Source organism: Balearica regulorum, chromosome 5 (assembly GCF_011004875.1).
Source record: "Balearica regulorum gibbericeps isolate bBalReg1 chromosome 5, bBalReg1.pri, whole genome shotgun sequence".
Lineage (NCBI taxonomy): Eukaryota > Metazoa > Chordata > Aves > Gruiformes > Gruidae > Balearica > Balearica regulorum.
This window is the reverse complement of record NC_046188.1, coordinates 25,082,136-25,101,210: the sequence shown is the minus strand read 5'-3', so window position 1 is coordinate 25,101,210 and position 19,075 is coordinate 25,082,136. Positions and strand designations below refer to the sequence as shown.

Below are 19,075 nucleotides of genomic sequence, written 5' to 3'. Positions count from 1 at the left end.
GGCTTTGATTACCCTCTCTTGATTCCCTCAGAAGTCCAAGCCAGGTAATAAACAGCTTCAGACTCTCGCACACTTGCCTGCCTGTGTGGGCGCAAGGCCAACAGAAGGTACCCGCACCATTTTTCAGTGACGATGCTCCTTTCTGCCATGTCCCTGACAATCATGGTGGGACAGGTCTCCAGCAGCCTTTTAAAAACAACATACTGGCAGGCCTTTCTCCCTGACAGACCCTGCATGCATCCATGGCCACTTGCGCATATAGAGCTGCCCGTTCCCTCCTCACACCAATGCCCACTGCACTCGAGGGCCTGTGGTACAGACTCCTGTGGCGAGCCTGTCCCTGCTGTCCGCCCTCCCGCCTAGCTCCCTGTCAGCCGCACAGGCCTCGCGCACCACGGCGCCGCGCCAACCCTCCGCCCCGTGTGCAGCCCAGCGCGGGGATGGTGGAGGCGCATGCGCGCTGCAACCACCCCGACTCCAGCTAGCGCAGAGCGCGGCGGGCCGGCGCGGGCAAGCTTCGCTGTGCGCATGTGCGCCTCTGGGAGCCGGGAGGGCAACTTTCCTCTTCCGGAGTGGGTTTGTCTAGGCGGTGGGGGAGGTGTGTGCTCCATGGTAGGGTGTTGCGCGTGTGCGGCCTGGCGGGGTTAACGCTGTGGCGGCCGCATCCAGGTGAGGGGTGGCCCGGCTCGGGGGGAGGCGGCCGTGAGGGAACGGTGGCAGCTGTGGGGCCTGGGGACTCCCGGTCATCGCCGGGGCCTGCTTCGCCTCGCTCTGTGGCGAGGTGGCGGCTCGGGCCCGAACGCCGGGTGGTTCGGCCCGCCTGTGCGGGGGCCTCACCTCACGCCGGGCCGGCTGGGGCGGGCAGAGCTCCGCGGCTCCCCGCCGCCCGGGCCTGGCGTGCGGGCAAAGCGCTGGGAAGGCGCTCGGGTGGGATCAGCTCTCGCCGCTGCGAGAAGGAGGGCCTTGGGCGTCGGGGTTGCCGCCCGGTGCTTCCCCCCGGGCGGGGCGGGGGGGCAGGAGGGATCCCGCGTCTCGAGGGAGTGGTGCTTCTGGTTTGTTTAGTTTCGGTTGTGGTTTTGCTGTTGTTGCTGGTTTGGTTTTTTTGTGTAAGGGAAGAGAAGATGTACCAGCCCTTACCAAATTTTCTTTTGATGCAAGGCTAAGTAGATAGCATGTTCTTATTTTACTTATTTTTAGCCCTCCTTCTGTTTCTAGTTCTGCTTTTTTGGAGATTATCATCAATATGTATCACTTTCCTTAAAAATACATTTGATTTGGAAAGGAATAAGTAATGAAAGTGTGGATCAGGACTTAAGACTCATCTTTCATTCTAGCGGTAGCATCTAGGTTGCTCTTGTGTAGTTTTGTTTGCTCCATACCTGTTAACAGATTGGCAGGTGTGATTGAAGATGGAAAGTGAAAATTATGTGAATAGCTACTGAGGAAATTATCTTCTGCTGACCATTATTCTGTCTTTCTTGTAGTTATACAGACAGTCATCCTACCATCTCAGTACGGTTACCTAACGTACAGAATTCATTACTGGAGGTGCCAAGGCTCAAGATCTTGGAGCTAAATTCTAACAACCAGTTGTCAGGACCTTAAAAAGACTTGCCTTTCAGGGTAGATTATTCTAGAAGGTCTGCTGCAATGTCATTTGAAGTAGCTTGCACTGCTGGCCTGACTATGATGCAAATTCCTGTATTTGTAATTTAGATATACATCTCTAACATGAGACAGACGTTCAAAGGGTTGCTTTATAGGAAAGTCATTTTTACAAATAATGTTAGACATAATTTCTACACTTCATCCTGTCGTTTTTCTGTTAGCCAAACTCTCAGCTACTTTCTTTAAAAGCAGCAGAAACTTTGCTCTGTCTTACTAGAGTCTGCCTACCCTCAGGAAGCAGCTGAAGGTTGTGACAAGTATGTAGTATGGGAGGCCATAATGTAACTATACATTTTTCTGATTTTCATAGCTTTTAGTTTCAGCCTTCCAGTGTTCTCATTCTGGGTGTGGGAAGAAGAGGGCATTTCTAAAGCCATGTCTCCCCTAGGAGTGCGTTGCAGGTATAGTATGTGTTGCGCTTTTAGCAGTATGGGTTTCTGTAGCCCCAGCATGTTCTCTGATCACTTACTTTATTTTCTCTGATGACCAACTTTACTCTGGAGAGTGAAACAGACTGTATTAACAAAATTGTAGCTTTGCAGGTTCAGCTGTATTTGTTGTATGGGTTTCACCCAGCTCAGAGTAATTATTTGGGTATTCAGTCCCTGGGATAGCTAAGTTTTTGCAGGATAAATATGGCCTGAGTAACTTTTAATTTTTGGAAAAAAAAAAGTTGCTTATGAATAACCTTTAGCTTCTAGTTTGTTTTGATTTTTGGGGGTGGAGAACCATGTCTACTACATTATTCAAAGAATAAAATGTAGATAGAAAACTAATTTGAGATATTTCTATTCTGAAAGTCTCCAGTTAGCTCACTGGCAGTGTAAAAAGAGATACACAACTATCCAACGTGACTCAGAGGGGCACTGATTTAATTACATATAACAACATTATACTTTTTATCTGCTGTTTTATCTTGGTTACCCAGATTGCTGAACAGGTTGCTGTAGAATTGGGCATTACATTTTTAGCAGATCAGGAAATCACATTGCTATTTCCCAAGTTTTGTGTATACAGTAAGGAATTATTACCTTGTCTGACAGAATTCATAACTGAGAAACTATTTATGCATTGTGCTCTCCTGGTGAATCTACTGTGTACTTTACTCAGTAATTTTAAATATGAAATGGCTCTGCTTCAGGTAATTCTATAAGATTGGCTGACCTGTACTCTGACTTGCTCAGCCACTGAAGAAAGGAGCTGAATGAAACAGGTGCATTCTGCCCCTTCAACTGCATCCATGTCTTCAGTACCTCTAAAATACCTTTGATTCTTTGATAGCATTCACAGCACTAGTGAAAAATGAAGATTTTTTTTTTAAAAAGTAAAATATCGGTGCTGTATTTCTGCTTCAGTTAATTTCTTCCTATGCCTTAGGGGTTTTTGGCATCTTTTAACTTCCCCTAAAGGACTCAACAGCCGTGCCTTGGTATGATATGGTTCTCTTGTCGTTGATGCAGGGGACTGAAAGATTGGATCATGGAAACTTTCCTGAAACTTAAAAAATCAGCCGAAGGCAGATGGGAAACTTTAGTCCAGAAAATTCTACAGAGTAACTTGTCAGTTGATGCAAAGAGTTGTGCTGATCTTTTCTACTCTGTAATGCATTATTAAACGCTCATAGTTCAGAGAGTTTTGCAGGGAACAAACTGTGGTTTTATTGAACAAGCCTTTGCTAACCTAATTGTGTGATAAACGTGGCAAATGTGAAGCTGGGAGTTGAATAGAATTCTATGAATTGCTTAACAGATACAGCAAACCTTTGATAACCAGATTTCCATAAGGAGAAACGTGACCACCTTTGTTGTTTTATACTGATACTTTCTTCAGATTCAGAGAAAGTCCATTTTTGTTCTTAACTGTTTTGTAGTTCCTCAATGGAAAAGGTGTTAAAAACTGTCTGCAGCACTATGGAAACGTGGAGACACAATAGTCATCTATTGAGACCCTCAAGGAACTATTGGGCAAAGTGATGGAAATGAAGAGCTTGAAACATCACTTCAGCATGGCGGCAGCTGAATCTGACAAGGACTCTGGATATTCAGGTTTAGAAAACCACTATTTTACTTCTTTTTTCTGTGTTATCTTGCTCAGACTTTGCTTTTATTGGGGATGTTTAACAAATCTGACTCTAGCCCCTTACATTTTATGTCTCATTACCTGTGAGGGCCTTTGTATGCAAGATAGGTTGCAGCTGTAATCATCCTACCATTAAACTTTTTTGGAGTGGAGCTTTATGTAGTTATAAACCTCATCCTGTGAATTTGAATGGCATGAGAATTTAAAATAAAGAAATGAATGGAAGAACCTTAGACTTCAGAGTCTAGAAGTGGGGATGGCAGAATTACTTTTTGTTCTTTGCAGTGGTGAATGAACTATTGGATTATGCCCTCTAATGTCTCTCAGGATTTGTCCAGATTGTCAGTAGAGCCTGATAAACCAGACAATAATTGTTACATCAGTAAAATGTAGACATGGTGTGTCATTTTAACACTCAGTAAAACTGTGCAAAGATGGCCTTTAAAAGAAAAAATAATGCTTTTGTGAGAGAGATCTGCCTTATTGAGTCTGTAGATAGAAGACTTTAAGACACAAAATGCCTGCAGCACAGATTACAGCTGTGGCAGAGCTGGACCCCATAGTTCTTTCCTGTACCAGGTTTTAGAGCAGTCTTCATGATAGTGTGTAGTCCCTTGGAAACTAAATATGAAAGAACAAAAAGTAATAGATTTTTTGGGAGACAATATCTGCATGAGAACTGGTCTGAAATATAAAGCCTTTTATTAAAGGCTATTTGACAGCTGTCACAGCAAGTCTAATTTTATTGGTATTCCAGAACTAAACTTTATTGTTCTTGTGGCTTGGTTGAAAGGAAGTAGAATAGTAGAACTGAAAGGATGTAGCAAGTATGCTGCATGTGAAACAACTAACAGCTGAATTCTACATCTGGCAGATGGAAGTTCAGAGTGCCTTAGTGCTATGGAGCAGACTGACTCAGAGGATGTGCTGAATGCATTGTGTTGGAATACAGAGGATGGACCTTGGCAATGCCCAGTGACCACAAACAACTCCTTTCCCTCACTTTCTCCTATGGTTGTAATGAAAAATGTGTTAGTTAAGCAGGTAGGGAAGAAATAATATGTTGAAAAATATTGTGTGCTCTTAATTTTTTTTTTTAATATTTTTCTTTTCAGAAAGATTTTACAAAGTTGTTGCAGTCCAGAAGTAGCTGGTAACTTGAAAAGTTCTATTGTGATAGCCTGCTCTTTTGAGAGGGAGCTAGAATCACTAAGATGGAAAAAATGTGAAATGAAGAAGCTCTGCTACATCTACTAAACCTCTTTGTCTCAAAGGATCCCCAAAAAATAGATCTTTAAGAATTATGTGAATAGCATCAAAGATCAAACCAAAAACAGTGAGCATTTTTCCTTTTGAAAGCTGATGCTTTCTTTTTCATTAAATACAGTAAAGTAGGATGATAGGTTTTGCTTCCTAGTTCTTAGGTCCTATAAGTGCATTATGTGCAATAGGCAACACTAATCCAGAATGTTATAAATGAAGAAATTAAATCTGTATCTGAAGTTAGCTGTGTAATAGTTGTTTCTCTTAATTGTATGTGATGGCTTACATTGCAACAATTACATTCCCTATTTATGTCCTCCAGTATCTTGTTATGTGTTGTTCCTCCAGCACATCTGTGAGATTCCTAACTTAAACATTGTAACAGAAGATACACAAACTCCAAATTCAAAGTATTGCCATATTATTAGACCTTTTGCTCTGTACTCACTCATGTTTTCTGAGCAGAGCAAAAGTTCTTCAGTGGTTTTTATTAGAATATTTCTGACAATACAGGGAGAAAAAAATAATACAGATCCTGATCCTTTTTCTGCTGAATCTGTTATGACAACAAGTAAAAAGTATTAAATTCAAATACTGTATGTCAATGCTAACACAGATACGGGTTTCTGTTAGCACTTGGCAGATTATGCATTTGTGGGGGAGGTGGTTCTGATCTCTGAGCATTGTGCTTTATCTTGACAAGAAAAAAAAAAATTTATAGTCATGTTCCTAGATGTGTGGACAAAATACCATCTAAACAAATGCTGAAGTTTTCATATAATAGGGAGTAGGTAAACTTCACCAAAGGTTGATAGCCTTTGGCCCAGAGCTCAAAAATTAAACACTGATTGCAGTGGTAGTCTGTTAAACTCCAGGTTGTGTTGCAAACTGTTAAGAGGTAGCAGCTAATAATAAGTAGCTTTTATATATAATATATATATGTGTGTGTGTGTATATATCTTTATAAAAAAACCCAAATCTGATAGTATAGCAAGAAGGGAATTTGGGGAAGAAGAGTTGGAGGTAGATAAAATTACCAGACTTGGTTCTCTTGAGCAGTGCATCATAACATGTATGTCTAATTATGTATGGTTAAGGACAATAACGTTAAATTGAAAAATGTTTACTGCAATAAACAGAAGCAACAAGTCTAGGTCATAATAATAATAAAGTGTCTTTCTGCTTCTTTCCATTTTGCCTAGTTACCTCAGTCATGCTTGTCATCTTTTTAAAATGGTCTTTTCAACACAGTGCTCAGTTAGGCTCGCTGGACCAAAAGGAAAAAAAAAAAAGCAGCATCCAGTTACTGCTGTTTATTTGTTCCAGTTTCAATTTCAATCAGCATCATCCTTCTGTTTTAGAACCACTGTGATCCTGCGGAGTGATGGTTACCTGCTGTCCCAATTTCAGAGTGTAAACAGCTAACAGTAATGTTACTTAAAAAAAAAAAAAAAAAGCAGGGATTAATTCCCTGAGACAGTGTTGCTTGTAAGTGTTGTAAAAGTCCTTAATAAGTAGGAAGGCTTTTTAGACAAGTGGCACTGATACACGCAGGATGTTAGCTTTCATTTGAAAACCCCTAAAAAACCAAAAACCCAAACAACAAAACCACTTTGCAGCATTAGCAAAATAAACATGTCCTTCTATACTAAAAATGAGTTTTTTGGGTAGGAGAACAAAAGCAGAATGCAATGTGAGTGGAAAGGAGAAGAAAGTAAATATCGGAGATAGGAAAAAAACCAAGAACAAGATAAACAGTTACCACAGCTCTTTTGGCCTCAATAATTTTGGGGCTCTGCTGTGCTAGATACTGTGCAATTGTGCAGTAAATGACAACTTATAAGCCCAAAACCTTACTCCTTAAGGCTGCATGTTCTGTCCTGTGTATATATAGCCATAATATGTATATACTTCCTCACTCTTATCCTCTCCAAACACTTTTCTTTTGAATGTGTTTGTTCTTTCTTCTGTGATAAGGTAGTAATATTTATTTTTTTACAGGTAGTTGTTCTGTACCCCTACTCCGTAAGCATCTTGTCCACTGAACCAAAGAAGTTCTGTGTGAGAGTAGATAATTGAATCTCATCTCCGAGTCTCTGTCCTAATCAGTGGGTAATACCTGCTTTTGACAAGTTCAGGTCCTGTACTGGGGGAATGGACTTCAGCAAAGTGTGTTAGCATTTGCCGGTTTAAATCTTATGAGACTAGAGGAAAGGAGATGGATTTCAGATGACTCAGTATAGTACCAAAAATAGTAAAATGTATTTGCACTAGCTAAAAACTGTGCCTTCAGCAGGCCTGCCAGTAGCGTTCCAAGTCGTAAGGAATTGGAAAAGCTTCTGACAGTATATTATATTAGTATAATTGTAGTGGTGATGACTGAAATATATTAAGAAGTGAGATTTTGCTTCAGGAAGAAATACTATCTCTTACTAGTCCATTTGATGTTTTTGGAGAAAAGTGGGCATGCTTTTTGGCCAGGAGATCTCATGAAGATTCGTAGTAATGTATTGCAGGAGAAAGAGGTAATGTCTTGTAAAAATTGATGTATTCCCCTATATTGCAGAAAATGGCTTGTGGGAGGGAGTAAAAACTTGGTCATTTTTCTTGAAATAAAATGCTTTTAAGGTTTATTTGTGTGCACTATTTCACCAGAGATAGGGAGTTAAACTGCTCTGGGCTTACAACAAGCTTTTTTCCTTGCATTGGTTTATATTCAGCTTTTTTTTCCCCTACTTCATGGTTTTAAATTTATTGAAACTGTGTATTGTACTTAAGATTGCAAGACTTACTGAACAGCTGTCGTCTATTTTAAATAACCATTTCAAAAGCTTGCTATAAGAATAGAATTGACAAGATTAGAGTTGCTGCCTTTCAACAAAGGAGTCTGAATTGTTCCTAAAATGTCTGTGCAGTCTCTTTCAGACCCTTTTTAAAATATTTTCATAAGCACAGTGCTTAATTATTTTTCAACTTTTCTGTACACTTGTTCAACCCTAAGTCTGGGTCGAACTTTTAGGTGAATGTTGCACAATATAAGCATGCTTTGTAATCCTCATTTAGGAAAGCATGTATAAATTCAGATTGAATTGTTTTTAAATGTATTTGCTGTTCCATATGAAAAAGGATTATGGATTACAGCTTTGGTTCTGGTGCTATGATCTGTTGTCAAAGAAGGAAAAGGATGAGTTTGATGGAAAACTGTTCAGAACGTATTAATTGGACAATGTATATCAAATACGAAGAAACGGCACAGCCCACCTATTTCATTTAAAGTTTTTTGATCCTCTTCTACAGTGCTATTGTAAGACTTCTGTTTTTTCCCTGTTTGTGCTTCTCAGGGGAGTTCATCATCACAGCTCCAATCTTGGACTGTGCAGCCATCCTTTGAGGTGATTCCAGCTCAGCCACAGCTAGTGTTTCTTCGTCCCTCAATCCCACCTCCCATTAACCCTCACCCTGTTGGGAAAAAGAGAAATGACTCCACTAATTACCTGCCCATCCTGAATTCTTATCCCAAAATAGCACCACAGCCCTGCAAAAGAGATCACTCCTTTGATGTAGAAGAACATCAGGAAACCAATTGCCATAAACGACTCTGCACAGAAGCACCCAAGATGGAGACTTCTCCTGTATCGAGGAGCACAGGCTTGTCTACTAGTCCTTTTGTGCACCTACCAGTTAGCTTTAAGACCCTTCAAGATTCTAACCAGCAAGGTTCTTCAACTCTAGTGACAAGTGGAAAACTGTCAGCTCTTCCTGGTTTTCATCGTGTTTCCAGTGACAGTCAGAAAATGCCGGGTTTGACTCCTCTTTTGCCTTTTGGAGCTCTGCAGGCTACAAAGTGCACCCCTCATGAGAGCGAGAGTGCAGCACAGACTACGATGCAGTCTGCAGTGTGGAGCCCCCCATTGATACCAGAAGAGATTTGCACTACCCCTGAGCTGCTCTTGCAACAACAAAGCAAGTGCAGACGCTTTCAGAACACACTCGTTGTGCTACGCAGGTCAGGATTGCTGGAGATCACTTTAAAAACCAAGGAGCTCATTCATCAGAACCAGGTGACTCAGGCCGAGCTGGACCGGCTGAAGCACCAAACACAGCTTTTCATAGAGGCAATAAAGAACAATGCTCCACAGTCGTGGGCAGAGCTAGAAGCATCTCTAACAGGATCTGATAAAGCTGATAGCAACCTTGAAGATCCCACTTATCCCAACATGTAGTAAAAAGATATATAGCTGTTGGTCAAGTTATTTCTGTGCCTCCTGTTTCCTGTCTCAAGCTTTTACTTGAGCATTTTCTGAGTCCCAAGACTTGTGAAGTGGCATGCCATTAACAGCTTGTCTTCAGAGCCAGTTGTGGGACTGAAATAGCACGGTAGAGTCTTGACAGAATGGGTACTTACTACTTCAGTGTGACCTTGATCTCCATGTGCACTCTATGTACTTCCTTGGACTTGAGAAGCTTGGATGCGCTCTGCTGGCATGTTCCCATTCTTGCAGTGAAAAGACAGTCATTTGCAGTATTCTGCAAGCAAGCAAGCATCTTCCTATTCCTGTGTTCAGATAGTCAGTTCTGAGAATGGAACAGCAGAACAGGCCCCAGTATTGGGCCATCATCAGGTGCAAGTAGATAAAGGGAGTTGGTGTGAGAAGAGGAAACTCATGTTGGTGGGGTGATATCTTCAGGCTGTCGCTGTCCTTTGTTGTAACAGAGTCTTGCTTTGGGGTTTTAATGCATTTGAGTCAGCTTGTGCTGAAGCAGTATTCTATATTCATTTCAGTCTTTGGTCAGAGATGAGTGTCTTAAGACCCAAATGAAATGATGTGTTTTGATGAGTGTACTTTTTTGATTTTGATCTGTCCAGTCGAGTGAGTGAAAATCCCAAGGGTTGCACTAGGAGTGTTGTTCCAAAGCTGTATTTATTAATGGCTAACAAGTGTACAAGGCAAGTGGCTTTGGATTTTTTTGATAGCTAACAGATTAAACACTGTTATTAAAGACTGCAGTGACTTTTTTTAAACAGTACAAGAAAGATATTCATTCACCAGGATTAATTTGGCAAGACTAGTTGCATATTATTTGTTACGTGTATCTTTAGTTTACAAGAGAGATCTCAGCTTGGGTAATCTCCCTAAAAATTTTATCTACCTGAGTTTGAATGTAAAAAAACAAAAAAACCCCACAAACCAACCCCAAGATGTTTTACCTCCACATAAATTTATATCATTCCTAGCCTGCTTGCCTTGAGATACAGGTAACACCAGTGTGTGCATAAGGTATTAGGCCGTACTAGTAGAGATCCACAGTAGTCATGTTACAAAAGCTGTTCTACAGACATTTATTTCATTTCAGTTTAGACACTTAACTATGTCACTCTCTCCAGTCTGAAGGGGTTGGTTTTTTTTCAGAAGCAGTCTCTGTAGAGAACTAAGAATGGCTTTGTCTAAGAAAGCTAAGGAATCTGGATTGTTTACGATGTGTTCCTTTCTGTGTGACACTGTTTTCAAAAAATTGTGCAGTCTAGGTGACCAGTTATCTTCATGCTTTGATCACTTCTATCAATTGTTTCAGATTCTTAAAAAAAAGAAGCTTGAAAATAGAGTGGATGTCTTGCTAATTTGTGACTAGACCTTTCAATTTTCTGATGCCTCTGGGAACCTGTTGCAGAAGACTGTAGAGAATGCTGCTGTAGTCTACTTCAAATATATGCATTAGAGAAATTGTAAGGGGCTTCTCTCTTGTAAGGGTTTCCCGTCTTTTGACACGGATGAAGTGCCGTACATGCCTCACAAAGAGGAGAAATGTGAGTCATATTTGTACTAGCCATAGGCCTGGAGAGAAATTTTGTGGCAGGATTCACCTTAGTGGAACTGTAGCAAACTAGTAGCCATGCCTTTCACGGTATCCTGCCTGCTTGCAGAAGACTAGTGCAGTACGTAGGAATTGATTAAAAGAAAGGTGTTCATAGACTGTGTTCTGTCATGTATTTTTAAATATACCTGCTATTATTGTGCATACGAGGATGTCTCATAACTCGCAGCACAGCAATATCGAAACTCAGCCAGCAAACCCAGAAGGCAGGAAGGCAGCATAGTATGGTGTAGTAATGTAGGACATGTCTGATCTAGGTCTTAGTGGAATCAGTTGTGATATCTGCACAGAATGACATTTGGCAGGATAGATGAGATGGCACCTTTGGCCATTTGTGAAAGAATCCCAGAAGAGAAGCCTGTTTCTTCTGAGCTTCTTACAGGAAGGAGAAGAGGCAGTTCCATTGATTGGATACCTGCAATAGGTCTAGAAGTGAGGGGTGAGAAAATGCATAGGATGTCTTTCTCTTCATAAAATTCTTATTTTACCCATCTAATAGGAGAATTTGAAGTTCAGAATATACATATTTTTAGGAAGTGATTGTCCTAGAAAATAAGATGGTGGGCTCAGACTACTCAGAGATGAAAGGAAGTCAGAAAAAAAGAAGTCCAATTCTAGCTGTTTTGAGACAAGAAAAAGTGAGTCTACTGGTGACTTCTTCTCCACCGTATTTCCACTGCTCTGATAGAGTGAAAGGAAGGAAAAAAATTGGCCTTGCAGGGTAATATCGCCTGACTTAGGGAGACTCTAGCTGATAGAAATCTCTCATAACAATACCACATGTATTTTTTTCCCCTGATGGCACTGAGGGTGGGCTGAAGTGGGTGTGCTTATAGCTGATAGGCCTTTCAGCTGGTGTAATTTGTATAAATATATATTGAGTAAATCTGTGAGTGAAGTCCAGCAGCTGGTTAGAAATCTACTGGGCATCAGTCCAGACTTAAATAGTATTTGCTGAACTAGAAAAATCCACTCTGGAACTATTATATATAAATCTGGGGCCCCTTAGGAACCATATCCCTAGATAACTGCAAATTTTGACGCAACATCTATATAAAAGAAAAAGGATGTTGAAGGTCCCTAGTGATAGCTATGTCATCAAGTACCATTCTGTTCAGTTTCTCTTAGCTACCTTTATTCCTGGAAGCCCTGATAAACCTTTAAACAATGAGGGCTTTCCTTTCTTGACTGCAACTTAATAAAATAGGTTAGCTTGGATGTGTGTTGAGAAAATTAGTTGACTGCATCAGGACTAGAATGGGTCCTGACTCTGGGCAAGCTCGGGAAGTGGTCCAGTAGATTTCAGCAGAAACATTAACCTCTCTGATTGGAAACCTGTAAGCAATGAACTTACGGATTTTCTTGACCTTTGAAGTAGCAAGACTTTGTATTAACAAGTTAGCTGAAGACAGCTGTCCCAGTCTAAGAAGTCAATCAGATGGCTTGCTGGGGCTTCGGTTGCTGCTGACAACAGGTAGGTGGGGTAGCTGGATGGGTCAGGCTGCTGTTTTTCTATTAAGTTGTAATAAATGTTGGTATTTTTGATTACTTTGATTATGTATTTTCGAAATTCTACTGCTCTAGTTGGAATGTAAACATTTTCTGTACTTTTGAAGTCCATTACCAGCTCTGAATACAGTAGCCTAAGAACTCTGTTACAGACCGTGACCTTTTTGCTAAAACTTTACAGAAAGAGACTGTGAAATATGAATGAAATAAAGTATATACTTGAAAAGTTTGTGGACTATTTTAATGCTGTTAAGCTGCAAAGTCTTTGGTTCCAAAGCATGCTTTACATACAGCTCCACAACAGCAGGTTGCCCATGTGGGAAAGTGCAGATCCAAAAGTGATACTATGATGTATCTCTCTGAAGGGAGTCGTGAGCTTTAACAGTATATATGAATTAAAGGGTCTCTAGGAGGAGCATGAGTAAAAGTGGTCTGTACAGAACTCTAAAAATACATTGTCGTGGGTGACCATTGCCATAGATCTGTCATGAACAACCTGGAAGGATTTTTTATCTCTGAACTGTTATCTCTATGTGATGACTGTACATTATGCTCACCGTCTGTGCAGGGCGAACTCCTACACTGCATCTTAATTCTGTCAGCTGGGTATGCAGAAGTTCTAAACTGTGAAGTAATGATCTTGGCTACTGAAAGAATTACTTGAGTGAAAAATTTTACTCTCACTCTCCTGAAGAAAATTCAACTAAATCTGTATACCGGCTTTTCACGAAAATACTTTTTTCAAAACGTGGTCATCTTTACATGGTCTTTTCAAAGATGACTCTTAGAGAGAGAATGAGGCAGAATGAGGCAGGCATGCCCAGAACATCCTTGTGGCCTGAGATCCTGCCCTAAGGTACAAAAGATTCTGGTTAAAGTTCTTACTTGGCACCAGACAAGGTAATAACTTGAATCTTGTTACTTTGCATCCAAAAAAGGAGTGCTGTCAATTGAAATAATTTTATTCTCTGAGACTGGAAACAATGTTTGCAGATTTTGTATTTGTAAAAGATATGGGTACAATTCAAGCAGGAAATTTTCAGATCTCTGTATCTCTTTGGGCTAGCTGCTTCTTTACATGGTGAAGTCTATCTGCAGGATGTCAGGCCTGTTCACCTTTATTTCACTCAAACCAAAAAGGTGAATTGCTTCTTTTAGGTGCACTGCATCTGTCTTGGTTTTCTCTCTCATGACACAAGAACGGTCTGAAAGGAACAGTACCCCTGCAGGCTTGGGCTGAAGAATGTCTTGGAATGCAAAATTTCTCACATCTGCTAGATTGAACATAGCGTGCTGTTACTGCTTTCATTCTCATGATTCCTGGGACAGAAATGTGGGGTCCCTACCTACGCAATGTTACGCTCTTGCTGTATCTAGGTGATGCTTCCTTTCAGGCCGCTGTGTAATGCAGCCATATACCCCCAACTGTATTGCATGGTCTTGAGTGTCTAAAATGCATGAGACTTCCCTTCCCTTCTTAAATCTGTACCTCCTTTATGGTACGTCCATGAGACAAACTTAACTTCCAGTGTAATCTGATTCAGAAGGAGACGTGATGTGTTCAGTCTGCTCTCTTGCAGGGCACAATTTCCAAGACTTCCTCAAATTCTTGTTTGAAATAAAGCGTGTCTTTAGAGGAACATCCTGCTTTGATTTGAAAGCTCCTAGCGATGAAGCATCCACCCAAATTGTTAAAAATGTAATTACTTAGTGTTTAAAAATGTGCTTTTCATATTGAGCCTGAATTTGTCATCTTTCAGTATCCAGCTGTCAGATCTTTTGCCTTTTGTCTGCTAAAAGGAAGTGCATGCTGTGACATTGCTGTTTTCACTGTAGGCATTTACAAACCGAACAAGTAATTCTTCAGTTTTCTTTTTTTAAAGTAACTGATTAAGTTCTCAAGTCTTTTGAATCCTTTATTCATCTGTGGCACTCTTTGGATCCTTTAAAATTGTTTAAATGCATTTTTAATTATAACACTAGCAAAACATGATTGCTAAAGCAGTTGTACAATATCAACCCTCCGTATTGCTACTCTGCCTCATTTTTATAGCAGCCTTGGCCATGGTATGGGATTGGACAAATTGCTTCTGTGGTTGGTGAACCCTTGTCCTTTAAGTATGTTTCTGTACTTTTTGAATGCAGTTTGCAACCAGAAAGCAAAACAAACTGCTTTTAATAAGTGACCAATTGCATTCATTAGTTACCTCTGCTTCCCTCCCTCAAAACTTTTTTACCTTTAGATTTTAAAAGTAATTTTATGTTGTATTGTTTAATATTGTTTTGAATAATTGGAATGTCACAATCAAGAACCAATTTTATACCATTTTCAAAATAAGAGTAGTATTTAATAGACTCTATACAGAGTTCAGAAACCATAGTTGTAATGCATTTCACACCATCTGGTTTATTTTGTATAATCTGGCTTCAGTCTGTGTCATCTGGCACACTTTTAAATGCCCATCAGAAGTATAAATATTATATCTGTGTTTGCTTTGTCCTCAACCAATTTTTAATTCTAGTTTATCAAAATAAGGAGTCAGTTTTATTTGACCATCTCTATTTCATATAAGCTTCATTAATTTCAATTATTTTTGCTATGTCCTTGATTAATCAAAAATTATGGGTTATTCCATTATTTTCTCTCAGTTGTCCAGTCAATGTACCTACCCACTGAAAAGCTGATGCTGTATTAGTTCTTCTGTCCCCTCAGTCCTCTGAAATTTCTCCTAGTGGTCTGAAATTCATTGAAATAGTATCGGTTGTCCAGAGAGCTTCTTGGTTAGCTCCTGTTAAATTTTCAATCACAACTTATTCAGACTTGCTGACTTTAAAAATGTTTAATAACCATTGTTTAAAATGTCCTGATTTACTTCTTGAAGTGGAAATCAAGCCGCTGTCATGATATGAGAGGAATACATCTGGCTTTTTTCTAAGTGCTCAACAAATTTTTGTGAAATGCTTTTGCCATTCTGCACTGCAGCAATATAATGTCCAGCTTGAAATGGAGCGCTGCCAGCATAAAGATTTCTTCTGCATCTTGTACATTTTAAGAAATGGAGGAAAAGTGGGCTTTCCAGGGCCAAAAGGGGACTTTCATCAACTTCTTTATTGTTTTCTTCTCATTCTTATTGTGATTAAATTAATTGAGTTAGTTTAATGGAACTGGAATGCCTCTTACCATACCCACTTAGGCAATCTTACGTTTTCTCCGTAGCAGTAGTAAGGGGTTTTTTTAGGCCACTTATATTTACCAAGACTAAGAAATCCAGTAACAGACAGAAAACCAATCCTTACTGTTTTTTAATAGATAGGACTGCTTGAAAAATTTATGTGTTTTCAATGGAAAACTCCCGTGTTTTTATTGGAAATGAAAATGTATTTTGGCTGGAAGCTTAGTGTTTTGTGGCATTAGTCATAGCATTCATTTTTCAGTGAATCTCAAGCACTGGAAATAGTCTGGACTGTGGGGGTGGGGAAAGATGTTATTTCCCTTTACCCTCATCTGGACTGTTTTGGGTTGCCTGTACAGGAAACAGGACCCCAACTTTGATGAATGGTTCCATCATCTCATGCTGAAGAAGCAGAAGCCCACATAGCCGAAATTGCTCAATCAACTGTGATGGAGGAGGAGACTAATAGAGAGCTCCTGAGTAAGTGAGGATGAAACAGCATCTCCTGAGAAAATTGCTAGCTCAATGAGTACACATACCATTTTTTCTGCATATCCTTAACTCTAATTAAAAAAAAAAAATTAAGGGTTTTGTTTGGTTCAAAACATCGCTGTGCCAGATAGGCCTTGTTCTGCATTTGCCAGAGGCAGAGTTCAATGCAATGACTATTTTGTGAGATGAGCAGTGTTTAGTGTGGAAAGTGTGAAATATGAGTAGACAGTAGGAAAGCTGTTTTACCCACAGTGAATGTTAACAATGCCTATTGTTTGGTATTCTTGCTAAGTATTGTCTCCCATGCAAATGATAATGCTATACAACATGTCCAAACATGCTTGGAAGTCAGAATAGGGTAGTCTTCATCAAAGTGAATTTGGCTCCAGCTGTTCACCATCGTATTGCTGACCATGCCTGCAGCATGCTTACGTGATAATGCTTTCTGAGAATGCTCTGAAAGTGGGTTGCTGACATCAATTGTGTGAGAAATGGCCAGAAAGAATTCCAAAACATTTGTTTCCACACAAATTGTGCAAGGAGGGCAAGTCTGACCTTGAGGACAATCATCTGAATACTGAAACGCCTCCAGATGTATAATGGGAGCTGCAGCCAGCCCAAACTGGAACGGAGCAGAGTGGTGAACTACACTGAAGGTCTATTGCTGTAGTGCTTGTGGTCCACAGTGGCAGCGTTTGGGTGGAGACTGTTGTAGTTAGAGAGGCAATGCTGTGCAGAGTGAAATCTTGGTGCACAGGTACACCAATGGCCCTGACTAATTTCTAGCAGTTCAAAATGAAGCTGGGCTCTCTGGATGTGTGCCTCATGGCCAAAGCCAAAGGGTCTATTTGAAAGGCTGAGATGCAAAGATAAAACTTTCCTGCACATTAAAATTGTTACCCTGTTCATTTTTTCCACAGCCAACCTTAAAACCGTATTGTTAGGTGAAGCAGAATGAGGCTCTGCCTCTGCCTGATCCCAGAGCCAGCAAAATTATGGGAAGCATAGTTTCTAAGGCTTGCTTTTTCTCAAAGTCCACTGCTTCTCCAGCACCTACACACCTACCAGCCTGAGACACTACAGCCATCAGGTTATCAGTGAGCTTAGTTGGGTGAGTGGAAGCAGACGAATGTCAATAAAATAAAAACCCTGAATTTCTGGGGACGAGATTACTCCCCAGTATCACTTTTCCTGTTCCATGTCATTATAACATCTGTTTATCCACAGGTGAACACCTCGGGGAGCACCCGCATGCTTGTTTCGTCTCGCTGTTCTGGCAGTTGGTTGAATAACAACCAAATGCTCGGTAGTCCTGCAAAGATTCACTATTACCTCTTAAAAAATAATGACAATAACAGTAACGGGTCACTGTCTGCATCTCACATTAGTATGGGGAAGGGAGGAAAACACCCCGTTGTTCTCCACAGCTTAGCTTAACTTCAGGAATGCTTTTGTTATTTCTTTAATCACACCTTACTCTGAAGCTAGATCAGTCCTTAGCACATCATTTTTCAGTAAATGGCCTACTACATCCATTTAGGTCCCTTCAAAATATAAATGTGACTGAAAATAAGTCTCTATTTGCCTGAAATTGTTTCTGTTTGGGATGAGAACAAATATAGCAGCACTCAATTCTTCTTGGACTCTTACACATTTCCATGGCACCCAAGCTCCAGGTCAGAACTGCTCTAACCTGAAATGAAATTGATATTCACAATTGTGTTCACACAATTAACGTCCAACAAGTGTCATTAGCACTGAAATGTCTAACATATGCTTTTGGACTTTTACCTTTTTTTTTGAGATTTGCCCTAGTCTCTTTCTCATTAACTCAAAAAAGGTCTTGATGTAGGTGTGATGTTTATGATGTGTAGTATCAGCTCTCAATGTTGTTTTAGTGATTGCTATTGATACTCAGTATTTCTTTGGCATGACAAAATATTTGTTTTAAATCATACACTGTTCTCAATGCACTGTAATTTTCCATTCCTTTTCTACAGTCACATCAGGTAGAAGATAAAATAAGAGAACTTTGAGTGAGGAACTGGTTGCCATATGGCTGACGCCTAAAATCTCAGCACTTTGAGGGGAATAAAGTGGAAAAAGATGAAGTAAATTCCACTAAATTAATACCATAAGTAGGTGGCAGCTGTTAGTAAAGGAGAAGGAGAACAAAGGCAAAGGAAAATAATACTGAATAGTAAGGTTACCAAGTATTTTTCTCACAGATGTGTGAAAATAGATTTTTTTAAGGTAACCATCCACACACAGTGTCCTAAACCTGTTTTCCAGGTTCCTTTTTAAAAATCTGAACAGTGTATTTGTAAGCACAAAGATTATTTTTTCCCATTTGATCTAGATGTATAAGCTGAAATGTATCTTGATGGTGGAGATGAACTTGCTGCTTTTATTGAGTGCTTGCTCTTCTCCCCTCCTCTTTCCTCCAGCCAAAAAATATGCTGTAGGCTTAAGTTTGTGGCTTTAATCCTGTAAATCACACCCAGCTCAAAAGTTCTTGGCATTGGCATTGCTACTGCTGCGTGAAATAATTCAAACAATAACATATGGTTGGAATTGAGATGGCCCCAGGCTTTCTTCCTTGTCTCACCTTGGAGAAGATGCTTTGATCTTCTCAGCTGTAGAATGAGAAAAGCAATACTTGTTCCCTATTATAAAGTGCTTTGAGCTTCTTGTATAAGAATTACAATATTGGTATCTATTACAAGTCATGGCTGTGGGCTGTCATGGTTCTGGCACTGGATTTTATAAAGGCTGAGTATCTATGTGGTTATACTAATGTACATTTTCTTTCATGTTAAAAAATTAAATTATATACTCACTGGGTTAATTTCCCCTGATGTAATTCCACAGGTGAGTATAGAGACTGGTTCCTTATGGTTTGGAAAACTGACAGGAAGGAATATTGGGGTCTAAAATCTCTACTTCTATGCCTACCCATGGAAATTTTTATAAATATCTCAAGGTTGATAAGGCTAGGGGAATGGAGAGAGTGTAAG

At 40.0% G+C, this 19,075-nt stretch overlaps 1 protein-coding gene and 1 long non-coding RNA gene across 3 annotated transcripts; both read left to right on the top strand.

Moving 5' to 3' along the window:
- The first annotated feature begins 534 nt into the window (after positions 1 to 534).
- On the top strand, positions 535 to 12,622 carry CIPC (CLOCK interacting pacemaker). Of its 2 annotated transcripts, XM_075753817.1 has the most exons (5): positions 535 to 676; positions 1,992 to 2,069; positions 3,539 to 3,713; positions 4,622 to 4,791; positions 8,352 to 12,622. In XM_075753817.1, exons 3-5 carry the CDS (start codon positions 3,641 to 3,643, stop codon positions 9,231 to 9,233), a joined length of 1,125 nt encoding a protein of 374 aa, XP_075609932.1. In that variant the 5' UTR covers positions 535 to 676; positions 1,992 to 2,069; positions 3,539 to 3,640; the 3' UTR covers positions 9,234 to 12,622. The 2 variants fall into 2 exon arrangements, with proteins under 2 accessions (XP_075609932.1, XP_010299635.1); XM_010301333.2 differs by lacking the exon at positions 535 to 676 and having other exon boundaries at positions 1,054 to 2,069.
- Positions 12,623 to 13,195: 573 nt separating this feature from the next.
- LOC142602011 (uncharacterized) lies at positions 13,196 to 17,240 on the top strand. Its single transcript, XR_012835619.1, has 3 exons — positions 13,196 to 13,293; positions 15,926 to 16,046; positions 16,979 to 17,240. It is a non-coding gene; the product is annotated as an uncharacterized LOC142602011 (long non-coding RNA).
- Positions 17,241 to 19,075: the final 1,835 nt, after the last annotated feature.

What these genes read in the sequence shown, in the direction of transcription:
- CIPC (XM_075753817.1), top strand. Translation starts at nt 3,641, where the DNA reads ATGGAAATGAAGAGCTTGAAACATCACTTCAGCATGGCGGCAGCTGAA. An exon ending in CAAGGACTCTGGATATTCAG is followed by an intron (nt 3,714 to 4,621) that starts GTTTAGAAAACC and finishes TACATCTGGCAG; the next exon opens with ATGGAAGTTCAGAGTGCCTT. An exon ending in AAAATGTGTTAGTTAAGCAG is followed by an intron (nt 4,792 to 8,351) that starts GTAGGGAAGAAA and finishes TGTGCTTCTCAG; the next exon opens with GGGAGTTCATCATCACAGCT.